General features: G+C 37.3%; 1 protein-coding gene across 1 annotated transcript; it reads left to right on the top strand.

Annotated features, from left to right (window-relative positions):
- Positions 1 to 795: 795 nt before the first annotated feature.
- Positions 796 to 19,222, top strand: SPATA22 (spermatogenesis associated 22). The gene is made up of 8 exons (XM_024737332.1): positions 796 to 957; positions 2,318 to 2,433; positions 6,308 to 6,368; positions 6,508 to 6,603; positions 10,667 to 11,009; positions 13,704 to 13,836; positions 15,963 to 16,060; positions 18,901 to 19,222. The coding sequence occupies exons 2-8, from the start codon at positions 2,391 to 2,393 to the stop codon at positions 19,090 to 19,092; spliced, it is 966 nt and encodes a 321-aa protein (XP_024593100.1). The 5' UTR covers positions 796 to 957; positions 2,318 to 2,390; the 3' UTR covers positions 19,093 to 19,222.
- Positions 19,223 to 20,984: the final 1,762 nt, after the last annotated feature.

Here is a 20,984-nt window from a genome sequence, read left to right as displayed (position 1 = left end):
ATGGCCGAGGGCCAGAGCCCAGGTCACTGCACCGTCCCTTTCCTCTCCGGGGTCTTAGGTCCCTAAGGTATGTACTCCTTCCCTTCCCGAGCTTGCGCAGCACTGGCCCTGCCTTCCTGACCACGCTTGGCCTGGCGGGACTGTCATCTAAACCCAACCTAGCTCTCCCAGCCTCCTGGCGACTCCAATGCCCCGTCTGCTTGACCTCACTCAGACTCTCAGCCAGACCAAGAAAGGCCCCTCTGGCCTGGCTTTGAGGCCTGTGGTCTTCTTTTTTTTTTTTTTTTGCGGTACGCGGGCCTCTCACTGTTGTGACTTCTCCCGTTGCGGAGCACAGGCTCCAGACGCGCAGGGTCAGCAGCCATGGCTCACGGGCCCAGCCGCTCCGCGGCATGTGGGATCTTCCCGGATCGGGTCACGAACCTGTGTCCCCTGCATCGACAGGCGGATTCCCAACCACTGCACCACCAGGGAAGCTCGAGGCCTGTGGCCTTTGAGTTATCCTATTCTAGGCACACTCTGGGGTGCCACCAGCATCTCGCAAACTGACGTCTAGACCTAAGAAATGACTTCGGAGTGTGGGAACGGGGTTGGGCGACCAGCTCTTGCCTAACTTCCTGATGAAGCTGGGGCGAAGGTTGGCTGAGCAGGCTTGTCCCTCTCTGGGCAAAACTCCAAAGGGAGTGTACCCAACAATATGAGAACGCAAGGGGGAGGCGCGTTCATGTTTCCGTGCCAGGGAAAAGGGGTGCGTGTCTTTCCCTCTTTGTCCGCATTAGTGACGACGACACGGCGCCGAGCCCCCAGATGGTGGCCTCTGCGCCTGCGCCGACGGTGGCGCGCGGCGGGGCCGTGCATGCGCAGAGCACGACTTCCGCGTCTTTTCGGCGGCGGGAAGGCGGCTGGTGGTGGCTGACGCGGTGGCGGTTGACGGAGGCGAGGAACCTGAAGGTTAAAGTTGCGTGTCGTATGACAGGAGGGCCAAGGAGGGAAAGAGTCTGTGTGGGCCCTAGTTACCAAACTGCCGCGATCCCTGGGTCAGGAGAGATCATTGGGAGAGAACATGAGCCCTGACTGGAGCTTGATGTTTTTTCCCCAAGAGGCGCCCAAGTAGGCCCGACGGCCTCCTTCTGAGGCAACGGCCTTTGGGGCAGGGTGTGTGCGTGTGTGCGCATTGAGCAAACTTTCTGCACATCGATGTCACCACCCGCCTTAATGTAATTAGGGTCCAGTGGGAAGCCGGAGTGGGGGGCACCTTAGGGTCCCTGCCCCCAGGGTCAGTGGTCCAGGGGAGGATGTGGCGCTTTTGTTTGCCTGAGTCTCTTGTCGTCCCCCTCTAAGCTCAGGATGTGTGTTGCGTTGGTATTTCTGGGCTGAGAAAAGGTCACATAACCTGTTTTGGTTCCTAGAACGGCATCAAGAATATTTTCTAAAGGGCATACTATATCCAGGTTCAAGACCAATCTGTGGAAACAAAGCAGGGGCAGCCCCTGACCTCATATTTCCCAAGTTTTATTTCTAGAAACGATATTTGGAAATTAATATGTACCTCAGTATGATTTGCATTGTTACTCAGTGGTGTTCATGTCTATTTGTCTCATGGGGCAGAGAACTTGGGAGCAGGAATGATCTTATTTGGATTTGAATCTTACCTTTTCGTGAAATAGGCAAGTATTTATTGAATTAAATTGGGATCAAAATATAAGAGGCTAAACATGGAAAAAACGACAACAGAAATTCTGTGGTAAAAGAAAAAACAAAAAAATCTTATTTCACTTGTTTAAGTTATAGAAACGGAGTGGAAACTTATCAGTACAATTATTCTGGATATTAAGTGAGGCCTTAGTCTTTGGCATTATGTAATCCAGGGATCTCAAACTAATGGCCAAAGCAGATGATCTGCACAGTGTTTTGAAAGTGAGACACAGAATACGTTCTCACATGGCTAGTTCAATTGTGTATGTTTCCTCCCTGGCCTTGTAAGTATGTTTGCCAATGTTGTAGTCCGTCTCTTTGTAGATCTGGTTCAGAATTATTCTCACTGTGGGTCCTTGATTCTGAAATAAATTATGTAGACTCTGTGAAAATCCACAGATGTTTAGGAAGCAAGATTATAGCCACACTAGTCTTATTTCAAACAGATTTGGAAAAATGGGTTATGCTGTAAATTCTCACTCAGAAAGCAAAAGAGTCTGGCAGAGAGTTTACATTATCAGGTTTGAAACCATAGGTTTAAACCAAAATTTCAGTAATTACTAGGCTGAGAACTTGATTTTGTTGTTGATACAATACAAGGTATAAATTTCTTTCTTTGAAGGTTTAGTCGAACAACTTCATGTTGTAAAGTTGGAGCACTAAAGAAAAAATTATAGACTTTGATATCGAAGGAAATGAAGAGAAACATAAATGAAAATTCAACTCGAAATACAGCAGGTATTGTCTGACTTTTATTTTTTAAATTTCTATAGTTTGTATATACTATGTAAACCTTGTATAGTATATAGATGCAACATTTTGGAAGGAACTTTTAAAAAGAATGAACATATAGTCTAGCCTCTTTACTTTTTAGGTCGAAGGAAGTAAAATAACTTACTCAAGACGAAACACTTAGTGGCTTAGGTGGAAGTAAAATCAGACTTTCCTGGATTTACTCTTGTGTTCTTTCTACAAATCCCATGTGCTTGAGTTGTTTTGTGCTTTGTAAGCTGAAAATAATGAAATTAATAATATTCTAATTTTTATTTGTGACTATGTAAAATATTTTCAGAAGTGCTTCTGTTTCCCTAATAGCTTCCCCTGCCATTTCTGCTTTCCCAATTTGTTAGTATAAGGACAGAGGGCAAGAATGAAGAGAACCAAAGGAATGATGATAATGTACACTGAAGATAACAACAGCTGTTATTTATGGGGGGAGTACTGTATTCTGGGCATTTAATTATATGTTAATTTATGTACTCTGAGAGAGTTATTATTGTCATCCCTGTTTTCTAGATGAGAAACAAAGGCACAAAGAGGTTAAATAAGTAATTTATGAAGTGGGAGAGCCAGGACTTGAACCTAGACTCCATTCTTTTAATCACTGTATTATTCTGCCTCTCACTATATGCCATTTTGGCACAATGAGTTTAAGGAAATAGCCGTAGTTTGTACTTTAAATTTTAATTGAAACATGCTTTGAAGTTGTAATTCAAATTCAAACAGTCTGAGCCCACATCATTTTCCCAGCCGTTCATCAGACAGTTACCAGAATCTATATGCTCATGTAAGTGTAAGTGTTGATGGACCAACTAGAGTATGGTATAGTGGCAAGGTATCTGAACTGAGAGTTAGGAAGTGTGGGCCCTATCTAGGTTCTTTCACTGTGGCCATGTGTAAGCTTTTTCTTTTTCCTCTGAGATCCCTTCTAGTTTTAGTGTTCTGACTTTTGACCTGACTTGAGATCCCAGGTCCCTCAACTGGAGGGTTTGGAGTAGTATTTATTCTCATTTGGATTTATTACTATCATTCTAAGGCATTCTCAAAATGATCCACAGAAAATACGCATTACAGACACCTGGAGTTCTTGTTGAAATTGCAGAGTTTTGGTTTCCAAAGCAAGTCGATTGAAATAAAATCTATGAGGGTGGGGTCTAAAAACTGGCATGTTAAGCATAACCACAGATAAATCTTAGTCAAAGTAGAGTTTGAGAACCATGGCCTTAAAGGGTATGCTACCATAGTCAGAGAGTGGTTAGGGTTTTGGAAAGCAAAATGGGTCAAATTTTGGTTCTCCCTTACCTCTATTGTACTTGAAGTGTCCCCTCCAGTTGATATGGTGATAAGCAAGCACAGGAGGGGAGTAAGGAAAACAAAAAGTGGATTTGGAAAGGGTAGGGGGATGAGGGAGGAGATGGGAATTACTGCCAAACAAGAGGAATTAAGGCAGGGTCAACATAGAACAAGAAAGGAGTTTTTAGAGAGACAAGGCTATTCGGGATCTTAAAAAGAGTGTAAAAAAATTCCAAATCTATAGAAATATATCTGTAATAAATATAAAATTAATATATAGAAGCAGACAAATTCAAATCGTGAATTATTATATACTAGTAATTAGTCTATAACTAGATCTATTTGCCTATTATGTACTTATTTATCGGAACATTCAATTTAGGCTGTTTGCCTGTACCACTGTTCAATCAGAAAAAGAGGAATAGACAGCCATTAACATCCAATCCACTTAAAAACGATCCAGGTATCAGTACTGCTTCTGACAGTTATGATTTCCCTCCTCTACCAACAGGTAAGAAAATAAGGTGAAAATTTTCAGAAAATAAGAAATAGGAAAAAAATCCACTGTTCAATCAGAAAAAGAGGAATAGACAGCCATTAACATCCAATCCACTTAAAAACGATCCAGGTATCAGTACTGCTTCTGACAGTTATGATTTCCCTCCTCTACCAACAGGTAAAAAAATAAGGTGAAAATTTTCAGAAAATAAGAAAAAGGAAAAAAAAAAAAAAAAAGAAAAGAAGAAATAGGATTATAGAAAATTACCATTTCTATTTTATTATAATGGAAATAGAAAGTTTATTGTTTTCTTCTTTCCACTATCCAATTATAGGATTACTTGGTTCTTTCTGAACATTCCAGTATAGTAGTTTGAGTTTCCTTGTCTACGAGAGTGTCTTAGCATTTAAATGGAGTATCTTAAATCTGGAGCCTTTGTTCTAATGAAGTAGTAACCTATATTGTAAAGGTTTTTTTTTCTTTTTCAAAACACGTATAGATATTATGACTTAAACATTTGGTGATAAAGAATGGAGAAACTCAAGTTCCTTCAGGAATAAGGATAAGTGTGAATGGGAACACGGGAAAAATGGAAGAAAGTAGACCTTAGGAAGGGTAGAAGCCCAGGAATTTCTAGTGCTTGCCCCTAGTCTTTTTTCTCTTCTTACATAATTTTTGCCATTTTTCGTTTATTGGCTTTTCACTCTTTCATCCCATTGGCTTCCTTATAGCTTCGACTGGCGTGTGAACTAAATTGCTCTTGCTTGGTGTTAACGTAACTTTTAGTTCTAGTTCTCAGGGCCCATCATTGGCTGCCCTCTGTTTCTCTTGATTCAAAATCAAGACAGAGAGCCTCTGCTTCAGCTTATATTAAATGAGGTCACTGAAATCCTAATTTATCTTTATGGTTAGCCTCTCATATCTGAAACAATTAGCTGTGGTGGTTTGTGCTGAAAGGTCTTAATGTTTGCTTGCTTTTTACTTCTCTATGGAAGAAGGCATGGACAGGCAGACAGTCTGAAATATACTTGGTACATGCTGGTTATATACATTTACATTTTGGGGGGACACACTTAAAAATCTTTAATAGGATTTTATGCAACTAGAATTTAAAAATCCTTGTGCAACCATAGACCTTAATCTACTTTTACATCTATAGTTATTTTGTTTTCTTCCACATTTGAGGAATTGGAAGTATGAATTTCATATTATTCTCATTTTTATGGATAAAAAATTAAAAATTCACATGGATATGCATAAGTGGTCATCTTCTGCCATTTAAAAAGTTCTCTACTATTTAAAATATTTTTATAAGTAGCATGAATGATAGATGATCTTGAAAAATCACAATTTGAGTTGTTCCATAGGGAAGTGTGCATTCTCCTGAAGTACTGAACGTTTCAAACTCTGACCAGGATTACTATCTGTCAGAGATATAACAAGATTCTTATATTGGGCAAGAGATAGGACTAGATCAGTGTTTTTCAGATTTTTTTTCTTGATCCATTAGTAGGTTAGGAAATAACCAACCTTTTAAAAAATAAATAGAAGAGAATAAAATAGAAAAGAATAGAATAGAAAGTGTCAGTATATCATATAGTAAGAATAAGAATTGATAGTAAAATTGTTATATTCTCCCTCAAACACACACGTGCGCGCATACACATGCACACCATGCCTGTATATATTCCGGGTTTCGATGTATTTCTTGCTGTGGGTTGGGATTAAGAAACATTTATTACACTGAATTTATGTTACAGAATACAAGGTGCTATACTAGGATTGACTGTGGAAGAGATACAGATTAAACTATTACCTTGCTTAGAATACAATGGGAAAGAAAGACATCTAAAAAATTAATAAGGCAGCCTATGACAAATTCCACAACAAAGTACTATTGAAGAACATGTCCATATATTCAAGTCCTTTTCTCCTTCAAACTTTCAACTGCCTCCCCCCACATATTAAATAAATATGAAAGAATTATTTCAAAAAATGCTCCCTATCTTACTCTTACCTATATTACTTGTATCTTTTGAGATTGGGCCTGGGAAGCTATGAATCCAGAGCTGCCTCCTTTAACGAAAACAGTGAACACAGGGTATGTGGAAAAATATATACCAATGAATGTATGTGTCTGTTACAGACTGATGTTATTCATCTATATATATTTTATATTTTTATATTTCTCAATCGGGGAACAAATTATTAATAGTTAATAATACATATTTCCTTGAAAGGCAAATACCACATTCAGTTTCTCATCCCCTGAGAAGTCAAGATTCTGTGTCTAAATCTATTCAATTAAATGCTGAAAGAAGCAAGAGTGGTTGGAGGTGAGTCTACTTAAGATTTTTCTTATTCATTCTTCTCCTTCCCATCTCCTCCTTTAGTCCCTTCCCTTCTCCTCTATCTATTCTTCCTTTCTTAAACAGAATTATATTTAGGAAATTTATATACTTAATAACTAACTATAGTGATATTAGCTGTGTTTTATAAAAGAAGAGAACATGCCATATATAACTTTAAAAATAGGTAAATTTGGCAGTGATTATATTTCCAAAGAATACTTCATGTTATAATGAAATTTTTGTAAATATTTATCACCATGAATTTATGATTTTGCTGTGGATTATTAATGATCTAGTTGACAATAGTTAAAGAGTCAAGAATAACTGTATCTAAATGTACTACCAACTGTAAAATAGATAGCTAGTAGGAAGCAGGCGCATAGTACATGGATATCAGCTCGGTGCTTTGTGACCACCTAGAGGGGTGGGATAGGGAGGGTGGGAGGGAGATACAAGAGGGAGGAGATATGGGGATATATGTATACGTATAGCTGATTCACTTTGTTATAAAGCAGAAACTAACACACCATTGTAAAGCAATTATATTCCAATAAAGATGTTAAAAAAAAATAAATGAAAAAAAATGTCGGATATATTTAGGAATTGAGAACCAAATAGAATGCTGAGCCTTACCCCAGTAAGATCATCAGCTCCAAGGTAAATAGGATGGAATAAGAAAGACAGAGAATGAAATCATAAGCATATGGTAAGATGGTGAGGGTAGGGCTTCCCCTGGTGGCGCAGTGGTTAAGAGTCCGCCTGTCAATGCAGGAGATGCGGGTTCGAGCCCTGGCCCAGGAAGATTCCACATGCCGCGGAGCAACTAAGCCCGTGCGCCACAACTACTGAAGCCCTCACGCCCAGAGAACTGTGCTCCGCAACAAGAGAAGCCATGACAATGAGAGGCCCGCACACCGCAACGAAGAGTAGCCCCCGCTCGCCACAACTAGAGAAAGCCTGCGCACAGCAACGAAGACCCAATGCAGCCAAAAATAAATAAATTTATTAAAAAAAAAAAATGGTGAGGGTACTTTTGGGTCATTGCCAGAAATATCTAAGTTTAATGTCTAAATAATAAGAAAAAAATGAATAGATAGAGGACATGGATTATTTTTTTAGGTTGGACTTTAGTATTTTTGGGTAAGTGGCAAACTACTGAAAGAAATCATTTTGGAAACAAAGTATTGGAAAACAACCCCAACCCCAGATCATATATCAGTCATTGGTTTGTGCTTTGTTATGTTATTTTAATGATCCTTACAACAACCCTGTGAAGTTAACATCACCTTCACTTTTAGTAGATGAAGATACCATATTTTTTAAAAAGCGGGAAACTTTTAATAAAGTGGTTAATACAACAAAGCAGTATTTTTATTTTTAAAAGTTTAGTATTGTTTTTATTACTCATGCTGGTTTCCTCAGGACCAGTCAGTTCTTTCTTCAGTACCACTGCTTCAAACTAGGCCTATTCAGTGGTTTGAGATGGTCCTCGGAGGCATAGTTCCAGCTGCAAGTGCTAGGAGAAAATGCATTCTGATAGACATTAGAGAATTAGGTAACGGACTGTAATATGGATAGGCAGCCAGTATTGGATATTCCAATTTGAAATAATAAATGATCTGTCAGACAGTTGGAATATAACAACAGAAAATCCAGGAGCAGAAGACATTTGAAAACCCAAGTAGGCAGTTAGTAATCTGCTGAAGATCTTTTAACTGGTTCTATGCTTAGGTTTAGACTCTAGGCTAACATTGCAAGATTTAGCAAATAAAAATATAGGATGCCCAGTAAAATTTGAATTTCAGATAATGGACAAATAATTTTTTAGTATATGTCACATGTAATATTTGGGACATAATTACACTAAAATTTTATTTGTTATTTATTTGAAATTCAAATTTAACTGGGCATCCTGTATTTTACCTGATAACCCTTGTCTAGAATCTCTTGAAACATGGAATTTGCAAGAGCAATGTAGACTCCTATTCTTATAGATATTAAGCTATTAGGTTGTCAAGATAGGTTTAATTTACCAGAATTAGTATACTAGACAATAAGCAAGGTGAACTGATGTTAAGATCTTCAAGCTTTCATACTAAAGCTCCTGCAATTTAAATAACTGGTCTTAGTGAAATTGGGATTGCACTTGATGGTTAAGAAATCTCAGTTGAGGAGAGGTGAAGACTTTAGAAACTGGAAATTGGGCACAACCTGGCAAATAGGTTTAGATAGATCAATAAATTGGTTTGTATAAATTTATTTATTTATTTTTGGCTGCATTGGGTCTTTGGTGCTGTGCGTGGGCTTTGTCTAGTTGCGGGGAGCGGGGGCTACTCTTGGTTGTGGTGCGTGGGCTTTTCATTGCGGTGGCTTCTCTTGTTGCGGAGCACGGGCTCTAGGCACGAGGACTTCAGTAGTTGTGATGTGTGGACTCAGTAGTTGTGGCTCACGGGCTCTAGAGCGCAGGCTCAGTAGTTGTGGCGCATGGGCTTAGTTGCTCCACGGTGTGTGGGATCTTCCCAGACCAGGGCTTGAATCTGTGTCCCCTGCATTGGCAGGTGGATTCTTAACCACTGCACCACCAGGAAAGCTCAATAAATTGCTTTTAAGGGAAGATAAAGTATTTTTTTTCTATAATAGCCTACTGTTCTTATTATAAAAGTAATATAATCATTCTAGAAAAAAAAGTAAATGGAAGAAAGTTATTCGTAGTCACACTGATCCAGAGATAGCCATTAATCAATTAATTAATTTTTAAACAGAAATATCAAGGCATTTCCCCAGGCTAGGAGCACCTCCTGAACGAAAACATTGGAGAAAGTTGCAGATGCATTGTTACCAATAAGGAGTTGTAAAGCTAAAAGAAACTTTCCTAAACTATGAAAATAAAAGTAATTTCCACAGCCATGAGGAATGAGAAAATTATGTTTCTGTTCTCTCTGTTGAATATAAAATTGTTGCCATATGAAGAGGTGATTAATGTAGGAAAAAATTTTATAGAGGTGTATTAGGCAATTACTTAATGATAAGTTTTTCCTGGATATTGTGATGTTTGTGGTATTTATCAAGTTAAAATAATTTTAAATTATTTGTGGTGATTTCTTTTCTCATTATTTTCATACTGAATTTTGTACCTAATTTACTTACGAAAGCTCCCTAAATTATACAAGCTTCAGGTCCCATGTAATCTGGTCTAGGGAACCTAGACGTTTTCTTGGATTATTTTCCCTAACAAGGTATGGGTTGCATTGTTTGCCCTCTTGTGGTACTTGTGGTATTTTTAGGAAAATTATTCAGGAATAAGCATTTGTGACTTAGACTAGTTTTTCCCTGTGGAACTCTTAACTAGCCTGCTCAGAAATTATACTTTTAATTTTGGCCTCATTAACATCATGTTCTGATGAACTGGTACGGCTCACTTAGGTTAATGTAGCTAGTAAAATGCTGAAACATATTCACAAGTAGAGTTTTTAAGCTACACAGTAAAAGTACAAAATTTCTAATCAAACAGCTATCTACCCTGTCTATGTCTATTTTCCTTGTGATTTAAAATCACTGACGAGCAATAGTTTAACTTTTGAAAATTTTACTTTGTAGAAACTTAAAAAATAAATGTATAAAAAAGGAAGCAGGGAGTTCCCTGGTGGTCCAGTGATTAGGACTCGGGGCTTTCACTGCCGTGGCCCCTGAGGGTTCATAACCACTGTCATATGAAGGCTTGTATAATTTAGAAATATACTCTATGGCCCTGGACTTTGAGTTGGGAGACTAGGATTCTCTGGGTTTTGGATTGTCAGTAACTTGCTATATGACTTTGGGCAAGTTACTTCCTCCTCAAGACTCGGTTTCCTCACCAAGAGAGGTATAATATATGGTAGGGTTGTTGTGATGATGTATTTGGAATTTCTAACTGGTCAGTAATTACAAAGTAGTTTATAAACCACAAATTACCATGTAAATGCAAATTTTCATTAATAATTTTCTTTCACGTAAGAAAAAGTATATAGAAACAAAATGAATACTAATTTAAAAAACAAAACTATTTCAGCTACAGAGACGGCAACAAAAATACCACTTTAAAAACTTGGGATAGAAATGATTTTAAGCCTCAGTGCAAGAGAACAAATCTAATGACAAATAATGGAATACATTCATGTCCAGTGAATTTGGGGGCTCAACAATGGAAACAATTAAGAGTATCTGAATCTACTAACTTAGCTCACCAAAGAGAAGGCGAAGTACTCACACAGACACATTCGTCAAAAATATCTGGCTCCACAATGAGAGGTCTAGACAAAAACGGTTCATTACAGGCATTTAAGCCCAATTTTCAACAAAATCAATTTAAGAAAAAAATGTTGGATGGTTTTCCAGAAGAAAACACCCTCAAGGTAAACTTTTAAATATTATTTGCACTTTTGTATTTACATTAAAAAAATGAGATAAGTATTTAGAAAATTACAGAGATAAGAGCATTTGAAATCACTCCCCTGGTATACATTACTCGATTAGCACAAATACCCAGTTCTGTTGGAGTAGATATATGTTAGTGTCCAAAATATTTTCTTAGAGGTTGTGAATGGCTGCTGCTTTTCAGAGTTGCTTTAGAATTTCCTACCAGGTTCTGAATTTCACTGTTTGCTAATTATTGAGATGATGATAGTTCATCCATTGCTTGCAGCAATTCTTCAAGTTCTTCATATGTCACTCTTTTTTTTTTTTTAATAGGGGTCAGCAAACTTTTTCTGTAAAGGGTTAGATAGTAAATATTTTTGGCTTTATGGGCCATATTGTCTCTCTTGCAAGTACTCAACTATACCACTCAACTCTGCTGTTGTACCTTAAAAGCAGCCATAGATAATTCATAAATTAATTGGTGTGGCTGAGTTCCAATGAAAATTTACCCAAAAAACACAGCAGATTAGATTTGGCCTGCAGGCTGTAGTTTGCTGACTTCTGCTCTATAATCTGGTCTTACTTACTTTTACAGCTTCGTATTCCATATTTCACTAATTCTTCAATGCTCCAGCCATTTCAGACTCTTCACAATTCTCTAAACGCACTCTAATATGACTCTGCTTTGGTTTATATTCTTCCCCATACCTGTGCCTCAGCCTTATTTCCTCTCTCCACCTCTCATTCTAGTCATTCTTTGTAAATGTCTTTCATATATGTTCTGGCTGTTTGCTATCTTCCCTTGCTCGCCACCTGGTCTAATAGATTCTTTATCCTCAGCCCTTGTCTGTGTTCTGGAAGGCTGAATGGTCCTACATAGTGCATCATTCTGGGATCCATTAGCTGGCTTCTGTTAGGAGTCAGCCAGTGGGAATGGAAGTCCCAGGCAGGACATCAAAGGGTAGAGAGAGAGGTTGGGTTTTCCCATTCCCCCCTGCTTAAGTGTTGTGTCTCAGGTGGTAGCTGTGTCCCTGCATGATGTAGCCCCTCCGTAAGTCCAGATTTCACAGGCTTGGTAATTTTATTTCCTCCTCTTGTCCTTTCAGCCTAGGAGTGGTAGAAGTTTCTTATTGTTGTTAGTCTTTGAGTGCTTAAGTACCCTCTGTTTATTCTGCCCATACACCTGTAAGCAGTTTTTTCAATAAGCCATCTGGGGTAAATTTTTTTTTTCTGGAAATCTGACTAATATTGCATGTTCCACAGTGGTTCTCAACCTTGTTTCCTTGTACACAAGAATGATATGATAGTCACCTTAGTAACAGTGGCTCATTATGGCAGTAATCCTCAACAGGAAGCATTCATATCTTCGTTAGGTATGGGAAGAGGAGGGAAGGTAATTGTAGCTGGAAAAAAATGTTCCATCAAGTGTTCTTGGATATGCCACTGCCCTCATGAAGGAAGGTGCCCCCTCCCCAAAAATTAGTATCTTAGCACACTGTATTCTTAGTTGATCTTTTAAAATTTTAGTTAATTAGTTCAACTTTTATTTTTGTATGACCTTATGTCATCAGGCTTTCTTTTCCTCCCTCCCTCCCTGCCTTCCTTCCTCTTTCTTTCTTGTAGGCCTGCCTACTTTCTTGGCCTGAGGCATGCCAGTACTGGTCCAACAGGCTGGTGGGCGAGGCCAGGTCCTGGTGCTCTGTGATTGCAATTAACCTCCCATTTGTGGGTTGCCCACCCTGGGGGTATGGGTCTTGACTATACCTTGTATCTTCCCTCCTACCAGTCTTGTTGTGGTTCTTTATATCTTCAGTTGTAGAATTTCTTATCTGCTAGTCTTCTGGTTTTTCTCATCAATAATTGCTCTGTAAATAGTTGTAATTTCAGTGTGCCCATGGGAGGAGGTGGGCTCAGGGTCTTCCTACTCTGCCATCTTGGCCATTCCACCCTTTTAGTTGATCTTTAAAAATGCCAAACACATTCCCATCTCAAGGCCTTTACACTTGCTGTTCACTCAGTCCTCACTCAACAACCTATTTAAAATAATAATCCCTGTCTCTTTTTATCCTTTTACCCTGTTTATTTTTTTTAATGCATAGGATATAGCAATTCCTGACATTCTATATTTATTTTCTGAATCCCCTATTAGACTGTACAGTCTCTGAAGGTAGATAGATTGTCTGTTTTGTTCAGTACTGTTTCCTCATTAGCTATGTTTGGCACATTGTAGGTGCCAGTAAATACTTTTGGAATGAATGAATGAATGAATGTGTCTGGGTTCCCTCTCAGAGTGTGAGCACATTAGGGAAAGGAATTGTGTTTTACTCACCTGTGTTTATCACAGGATTGGCACATGATGCTTTAAAAATATTCAAAGAATCGACAAATGAATGAGTGAATAAATGCCCGTATAAAACAGATAAAAAGAAAAAAAATAATCCTCTTCTTGATTAATTTTCTCCAAGTGCATTATAGTTTCTCCTCCTTTATAAAGTACTAATGATGCCTTTAATTTAGGGGAGTAACTGTACTAAAATTGTCAATAGTTCCTTTTACATATTTTACATAGTCTTTTAACATATTTTACACATGTGCCTATTATAAGGACCTAGAATCTTTACATAGAAAAGTGAATGAGTATGACGAAAAAAATGACAGGTTTTTCTAATGCTATGTTTTCATTTTTTCAGAAGGAAGCATCATTGTATCAGTTAAAGCTTAAGGAGAAAGAGAATTCTTTAAGAATTATATCTGCAGTTATTGAAAGCATGAAGTACTGGTGTGCACATGCACAGAAAACTGTACTTCTTTTTGAAATATTAGGTAGGTATACTACTTCAAAAATACTTCAGTAATACCATGTGGACAATAATTTTGAATGTTAATAGGAATACCTAGGGGATCTTAAAGAAAAATAACATTTCATAAAAGGAATTATGGTTTATTAGGATTTTCTTCAGTTCCTGTATCTGTCATAGATTTGTGTGACATAAGATGTATTTGATTATTCATGGTAGAAGAATTCTAATTCATAATGTCAAAAATGGAAAGATTCTTAAAAGTAATCTAACCCAACCCTTGAGGTAGGTGAGGAAGTGGGGCAAATAATTAAAATAGACTTGACTAAAAATCATAATGCCAGTTAGCAGCAGAAATGGATCTAGACCCCAAGTCGTCTTCTTCTCAATAGAGTGTTCTTTCTACTATATTACAGTAGTAGTTTTGTATATAAGTTAAATTATAAATCAAATATTCTGAAAGAACATTTGTGAAGAATCCTTTACTGATATGAGTAAACACCCTACAATTAGCCTGTTTTCTAAATTAATATTTAAAAGGGAGGAGAGTTTTGTAAAATGTTTCTGGAATTTAGTTTTACTTAGACTGAAGAGATAAACAAGAAGTAGAGATTCAAAACATATTTATTTCCATAGGTTAAATAAAATATTTAAATTATGAAATATTTCAAACATACAGAAAAATACAGAGAATAAATATCCACCTACCTATTGTTATAGACATCTTTGAAAACCGCTATCCATTTTTCTTCTTCTCTAGAGATAATCACTATGGTATCTTTCCTTTCCATGCTTTTATAATTTTACTCTATACATCTGATTTCATAAATTTATATATATTTATTTACTGTTTTATGTGTTTTAAAATACAGAGTTTACATTTTCATCCAGCATTACGTTTTTGAGATTTAGCCATCTTTCTTTTTTTTTTTTTTTTTTTTTTTTACGGTACGCGGGCCTCCCACTGTTGTGGCCTCTTCCGTTGAGGAGCAGAGGCTCCGGACGTGCAGGCTCAGCCGCCATGGCTCACGGGCCCAGCTGCTCTGCGGCATGTGGGATCTTCCCGGACCGGGGCACGAACCCGTGTCCCCTGCATCGGCAGGCGGACTCTCAACCACTGCGCCACCAGGGAAGCCCTTTAGCCATCTTTCTATCCTGTTAGTGTTGACTTCATCTTGAGGCTCCAATTATGGTCTCTCCAGCAGCTTCTGACTCTTCCCTTACGACATTAAGAAGATTATCAAAATTCTCTATACCACACATTCTTCCTTATACCATAGTCACATTCTTTGATAGTTTCTTCTGGTTGCTCTTTCCCAGAAACTAGCAAATGACCCCTTGCATATCATCATTTCTGACTGGGCAACAAGCCCATCACTGCAACCCTGAGCTCTGTAGCTGAGGAAGGGGGTACATTGACTGGCTTATATCAGTCTCAGGTTACTCCTGGCTCTAGGGGTGGGGACAAATCCCATCCAAATCATATGGCTAAGAATGGCATAGGAGAGATTTCCTAAAGGAAAATCTGGGTATTATTAGGGGAAATGGAGGCTGACCTCAAAGTAACAAATGTTCACTATCAGTACCTAATAGATGGTTATTAAAGGAATGAATAGTGGTCTCATTTGATAGTAATTTCTTGAGATAAACATGAATTATCATTTGAATTTTATAGATGAAACAGATTTGAAAGAGGTTAAACAGTTGTTCGATTTAGTAAGTTGAAGAACTGAGACTCAATTGCATGACTTCTGATTCTAATTCAATGCTTTTTTTTTCATTAAACCATGATGTTTATTTGTTATACTTGTGTATTTTGTTCACTATAATGTAGTAGACTGGTCTGAGGATTTAACCACTCAATCAAACACATTCAAAGAAAAAAGCTTCAGATGGCCAGCTATTGTCAGTTGTATAAACTTTGTCATATAACCTGATCCTAGGTTGGAGAGGGCCAGAAATTTTGCTTTCCTTAGAATAAAAGTTTCAGAAATATCTTTCCCTCTTAAGATGTTTTCTTATCAATGTATAAACAAAACTATGAGAGGTTGGTGTGGGAACAGCTATTTAAATATCAACTTCTCTTTGTTAAACTTTATTTGCATTTTACCAACACTGATTTTTTTCCCCCTCTATTTCAATGTTGCTTAGCTGTTCTCGATTCAGCTGTTACACCTGGCCCATATTGTTCAAAGACTTTTCTTCTGAGAGATGGGAAAAATACTCTGCCTTGTGTATTTTATGAAATAGTGAGTATCTGTTTAAGTATTCTTTGCAAAGCCTATGCCAACAAAAACATACAAATGCAGGCTATAATTCAACTGTAGTAGAAATTCTGTTAATGATTTAGTGGTACTTTCAACATTTTGTTTGGTTTTAATTATGATTTTAAAATTATTTATTTGTTCAACTAAAATGGAGGGCTACTATATGCCAGGCGCTGTGCTAGATGCAGGGGATACAGAGTGGAATAAAAGTGGTAAATGGCTCTTTCTCTCAAAGAGTTTATAATCTCAGGTAGAAAGACGGAAACATAAATGTTACACTGTGGTATGATAAATGGTATGACAAGTGGTGTGTGCAGGGTGCTATAGAAGTAGATAGGGAGGATGGGTCAGATCAGGGGAAGATTTTTGAAGAATGTAGTCTTGTCTTAGATATTTAAGGTCTAATGAATTAAGCCAAAGTGTTGGGAGGTGGGGGAAGAGGTTGGAGGAACACATTCTAAGGTGAAGGAGCAGCACATGTAAAGACATGAAGCTCAGATAGAGCCTGGATTGTTCAGGAAACTGCAAGTAGTTTACAATTACTGGAGTGTAGAGTTAGTAAGTGATGGGGGTAAGGGTAGTGGTTATGAACTTGGGGGAAAGCAGAGAGAGTGGGCTGGGACGTAGGGAAGAGCTTAGTAACAAAGGAGGCTGGACACCTTGTAAGACTTACATACTTTGTGAAATAGTTTGGCATTAATTCTGAAATTGGGCTTAATTCTGAAATCACACTTGGATTCCAATTTGTACTCCACCATTTATTAGCTGTATGACCTTGAGTGAGCTCCTTAAACTTCTTGAGCATCAATTTTTTAATCTGTAAATTGGGGAGACTAATTCCTACTTTGAAAGGTTGTTTTGGAGATTAGATAATAAAATATATGAATGTATAGCATCTGACACATAGCAGATGATCAAGAAATAGTAGCTGTCATGTTAATTTTTATAATACCTTGAAAGATTATTTTTCTCTAGTCTGATAAGTTTTTTAAAAACTTTTATTAAAATATAACATATACAGAAAAATGCACAAATCATAACTGTACAATTCTATGAAGGTATCACAAAGTGAACATTACCAAGGTTAAGAAATAGAACATTGCTATCACCCTAGCATCCTTGTGCCTCTTCCCATTCACTCCCTCTTGTTTTCTGCCTACAAGTAACCACTACTGTGATTTTTAATATCATAAATTAATTCTGCCTGTTTTTGAACTTTATATAAATAGTATCATGTGGTACGTCTTGTTTTATGTCTGGTTTCTTTCATTCAACACAACGTAAGATTCATCTGTGTTGTGGCATGTAGCTGAAGTTCATTTATTTATATTTCTATGTACAATATTCTTTTGTATGAATATATCACAATTTAGTTTTCTGTTCTACTGTTGGTGGGCATCTTGGTTGTTTCTTGGTTTTTTTTTTTATTATGAATAATACTCTGTGAACATTCTTATATATGTCTCTTGTGCACATGCATGCCTTTCTGTTGGGTATATACCTAGAAGTAAAATTCCTGAATTGTAGTGCATTTGTATGTTCTAATACAGTAGTTATTGCCAAAGAATTTTCCACAGGGTTGTAACAGTTTACGTACTCACAATCAGCATAGGAGAGTTGTAGTTTCTCTGCATTCTTATCAACATTTAGTAGTCGTTGTTTTTTATTTTAGCCATTCTAGTGGGTAAGTTTAGTGCTATCTCATTTCTCTCCAATTCCCTGGTGACTAATGAGGTTCAGCACTTTTGATGTTTACTGGCCATTTAGATATCTTCTTTTGAAAAATCTGTTCAGGCCTCTTCTAATTTTTTTCTGTTAAATTGTTTTTTTTCCTTATTGATTTATAGGAGTTTTTGAAAAAACTATTCTGAGTACAAGTTCTTTCTCTATTATGTACATTGCAAATATCTTCTCATACTCTGTGGTTTGCTTTTTCAGTCTTAGTAGTGGCTTTTGAGGAAAAGAAAATCTTCACTTTAATATGGTCCTTTAGCAATTATCAACATTTTCCTTTATAGTTAGTGCTTTTTATGACTGTTTAGCGAAAGAACTCTCAGAATAATTTTATTCATGACTGAGAGGATTTGGAGCTGGCTGGTCTTTTTCTGGCTTACTCGTCCCATTAGGGCACAACCCTTTTGAGTCTCCCAACCCTAAGCCTGGGGTGGGGGTGGGGTGGTTACCAGAATCTCTTTTCTTTGGGGGACCCTGGAGTCCATTTTTTCTCTAGCCCTATGAGCTCTCAGAAGCTCTGCTAAGTCTCTTACACTCTCAAATTGCCTTGACTGTAATTAGCAGATACCTCAGGGGGTAAAGCATCCCCAAATATCAGGCCCCATTCTGGACTCCTGTCCTCTCCCAGATGGGGTCTCTGTAACTCCTCACTGCCTTTTATCTCTCTGGTGTCTATGAGGATATTTTAAAATAAATATTCTATCCAGGTGTTCTAGTTGTTTTCAGTGGAAAAGTTGGTCTGAACTACCTAGTCTGTCATCTACTGAAAGTAGAACTCTGGAAGTCTAATAGAAGTGAATATTCATGTGCCATTATATTGGGAATTAGTCTTTTAAGAAGCAGCAGCTCACTAGCTTGTAAGAAGCCCTACCAAAGTGAAGATCTTCTGTGTCAGGGCACCCATTTACGACTAGCTATTATGGTCTTGTCGCAGTGGGGCTCTATATGAGGTAAGGGAATTACAGCATTTTGGAGTGATTATTTAGTTGATCATATTATTAGTTTAAAAATTGAAATTCAAATGAAGTAATAAATAACTTTATTGATATTTATTTATTTATTTTTGATATTTATTTTTTAAAAAACAGGATCGTGAACTTCCAAGACTGATTAGAGGCCGAGTTCATAGGTGTGTTGGAAACTATGACCAGAAAAAGAATATGTTTAAATGTGTTTCTGTCAGACCAGCATCTGTTTCTGAACAAAAAACTTTCCAAGCTTTTGTTAAAATTGTAGATGCTGAAATGAGATATTATACTAATGTAATGAGTGAAATTTAAGTAGTGATGAAGTTTAAATAGTAAAAATTAAGCATTTTTCTGTTCTTGTTTAAATTACCATCTCCATGGTTTTATGGCTACTGTTCGTCTGTATTTCACTTGTTGAATTAAAATATTTAAATCCTTTTAATGTGGAAAGAATTTTTGAAAAGTAATTTTACTGTTATTATAAAAATGGTGCATTTGCTAAAACTAAAAAACCATTTCAGATAAAAATGCTCAATATAATAAGAATAGGCACATACTTATTTAACATGGGATAATAGTACATTTGAGTCAGCCTAAAAGCCAACATCAAGCTTAATGGGGAAATATAGGGACGTTCACACTAAAGTCAGGAACAAGGTCAGGGTGCCCTATACTGGAGCTCCTAGTCCATGCAGTTCATTTAATTACTTCAGATAGTGGGCATATGCTCTGTGCCAAGCACTATTTCATGTGCTTGTTTGTTAACAAAGCAGGTTACAAAGTAACAAAAATCTCTGAATTTATGGTATTTATATTCCAGGACCCATAGAATATATTAGACAAAAGAGAAATATTTGGGGTATAATAATTACTGCTATTGGTAGATGATATAATTGCACATATGGGAAACCTAAGAAAATCAACCAAGAAACTACTGTAAAATGAGATAATTTGGTAAAGGCACTAAAATAGAAAACTATTTTAATATGCAGAAATCATCAGTAGGTGTTATTTATATGACCCAAACCATTAGAGTGTGAAATGGATAAAGATATCATTTAAAGAATATCTAAGACTAACCAATACTAAGTGATAAATGTGGAAAGTATATGAACAAAACTTTAAAATACATACTAATGAAGGACACAAAAGACTTGGACAAATGGAAAAATAAATCATTTTCTTTGATAGGAAGACAAAGATGTTGATTTTTCTAAAATTAATTTATAACATAATTTCTTTCTCTCTTTCTGTATGTATACAAACCACACACACACACACATTAACCAAATGAATACTAAAGGTTATAGATATGAAAAAATGAGAATAGTCAGGAAACTCTGAAAAAGAACAATAGAGGATAGTTTTATCAAATATTATAAAGCCTTAAACATATATTATTATTGTTGCATAACCAATTACCCACCAAATTAGTGGCTTTAAATGACAAGCATTTATTATCTCTCACAGTTTCAGTGGGCCAGGATTTCATAAGTGGACTGGCTAGGCAGCTCTGGCTTGGGATCTATTAGGAAGACTCACCTCCAGGGCGGCTGATGCACATGATTGCCAAGTGGGTGCTTTCTGCTGGAAGGAGGATTCAGTGTCTTATATGTGGGCCTTTCCAAAGGGCTGCCTAAGTGTCCTCATGACATGGTAGCTAGCTTCCCCTAGAGCAAGTAATCCAATAGTGAGTTAGCTAGGTGGAGCTATCCTTTATATGACCTAGCCTAGGAAGTCACATAGCATCACCTCCACTACATTCTGTTTGCTGGAAGTGAGTCATTAAGTATGGACCACATTTAGGAGGAGGGAAATTAGGCTCCACCATTTGAAGGAAAGAGTGTCAAAGTAATGGCAGGCATTAAAAAACTAAATACATATTATGAAGGCATATTTAAATATTCATGTAAAATATGGTACTGGTTCATGAATAGACAGGACAATAAAACAATTTAAAGTACAAAACTGGGACTTCCCTGGTGGTCCAGTGGTTAAGACTCCATGCTTCCAATGCAGGGGGCCCGGGTTCTATCCCTGGTCCAGGAAATAGATCTCACGTGCCGCAACTAAGACCCGGTGCAACCAAATAAATAAATAATTAATTAACTTTAAAAAGTACAGGGCTTCCCTGGTGGCGCAGTGGTTGAGAGTCCGCCTGCCGATGCAGGGGACACGGGTTCGTGCCCCAGTCCGGGAAGATC

This window comes from Neophocaena asiaeorientalis, unplaced genomic scaffold (assembly GCF_003031525.2).
Source record: "Neophocaena asiaeorientalis asiaeorientalis breed wild unplaced genomic scaffold, Neophocaena_asiaeorientalis_V1.1 scaffold129, whole genome shotgun sequence".
Lineage (NCBI taxonomy): Eukaryota > Metazoa > Chordata > Mammalia > Artiodactyla > Phocoenidae > Neophocaena > Neophocaena asiaeorientalis.
Note: the sequence above shows the minus strand (reverse complement) of the source record. Positions and strands in the feature narration are given on the sequence as shown.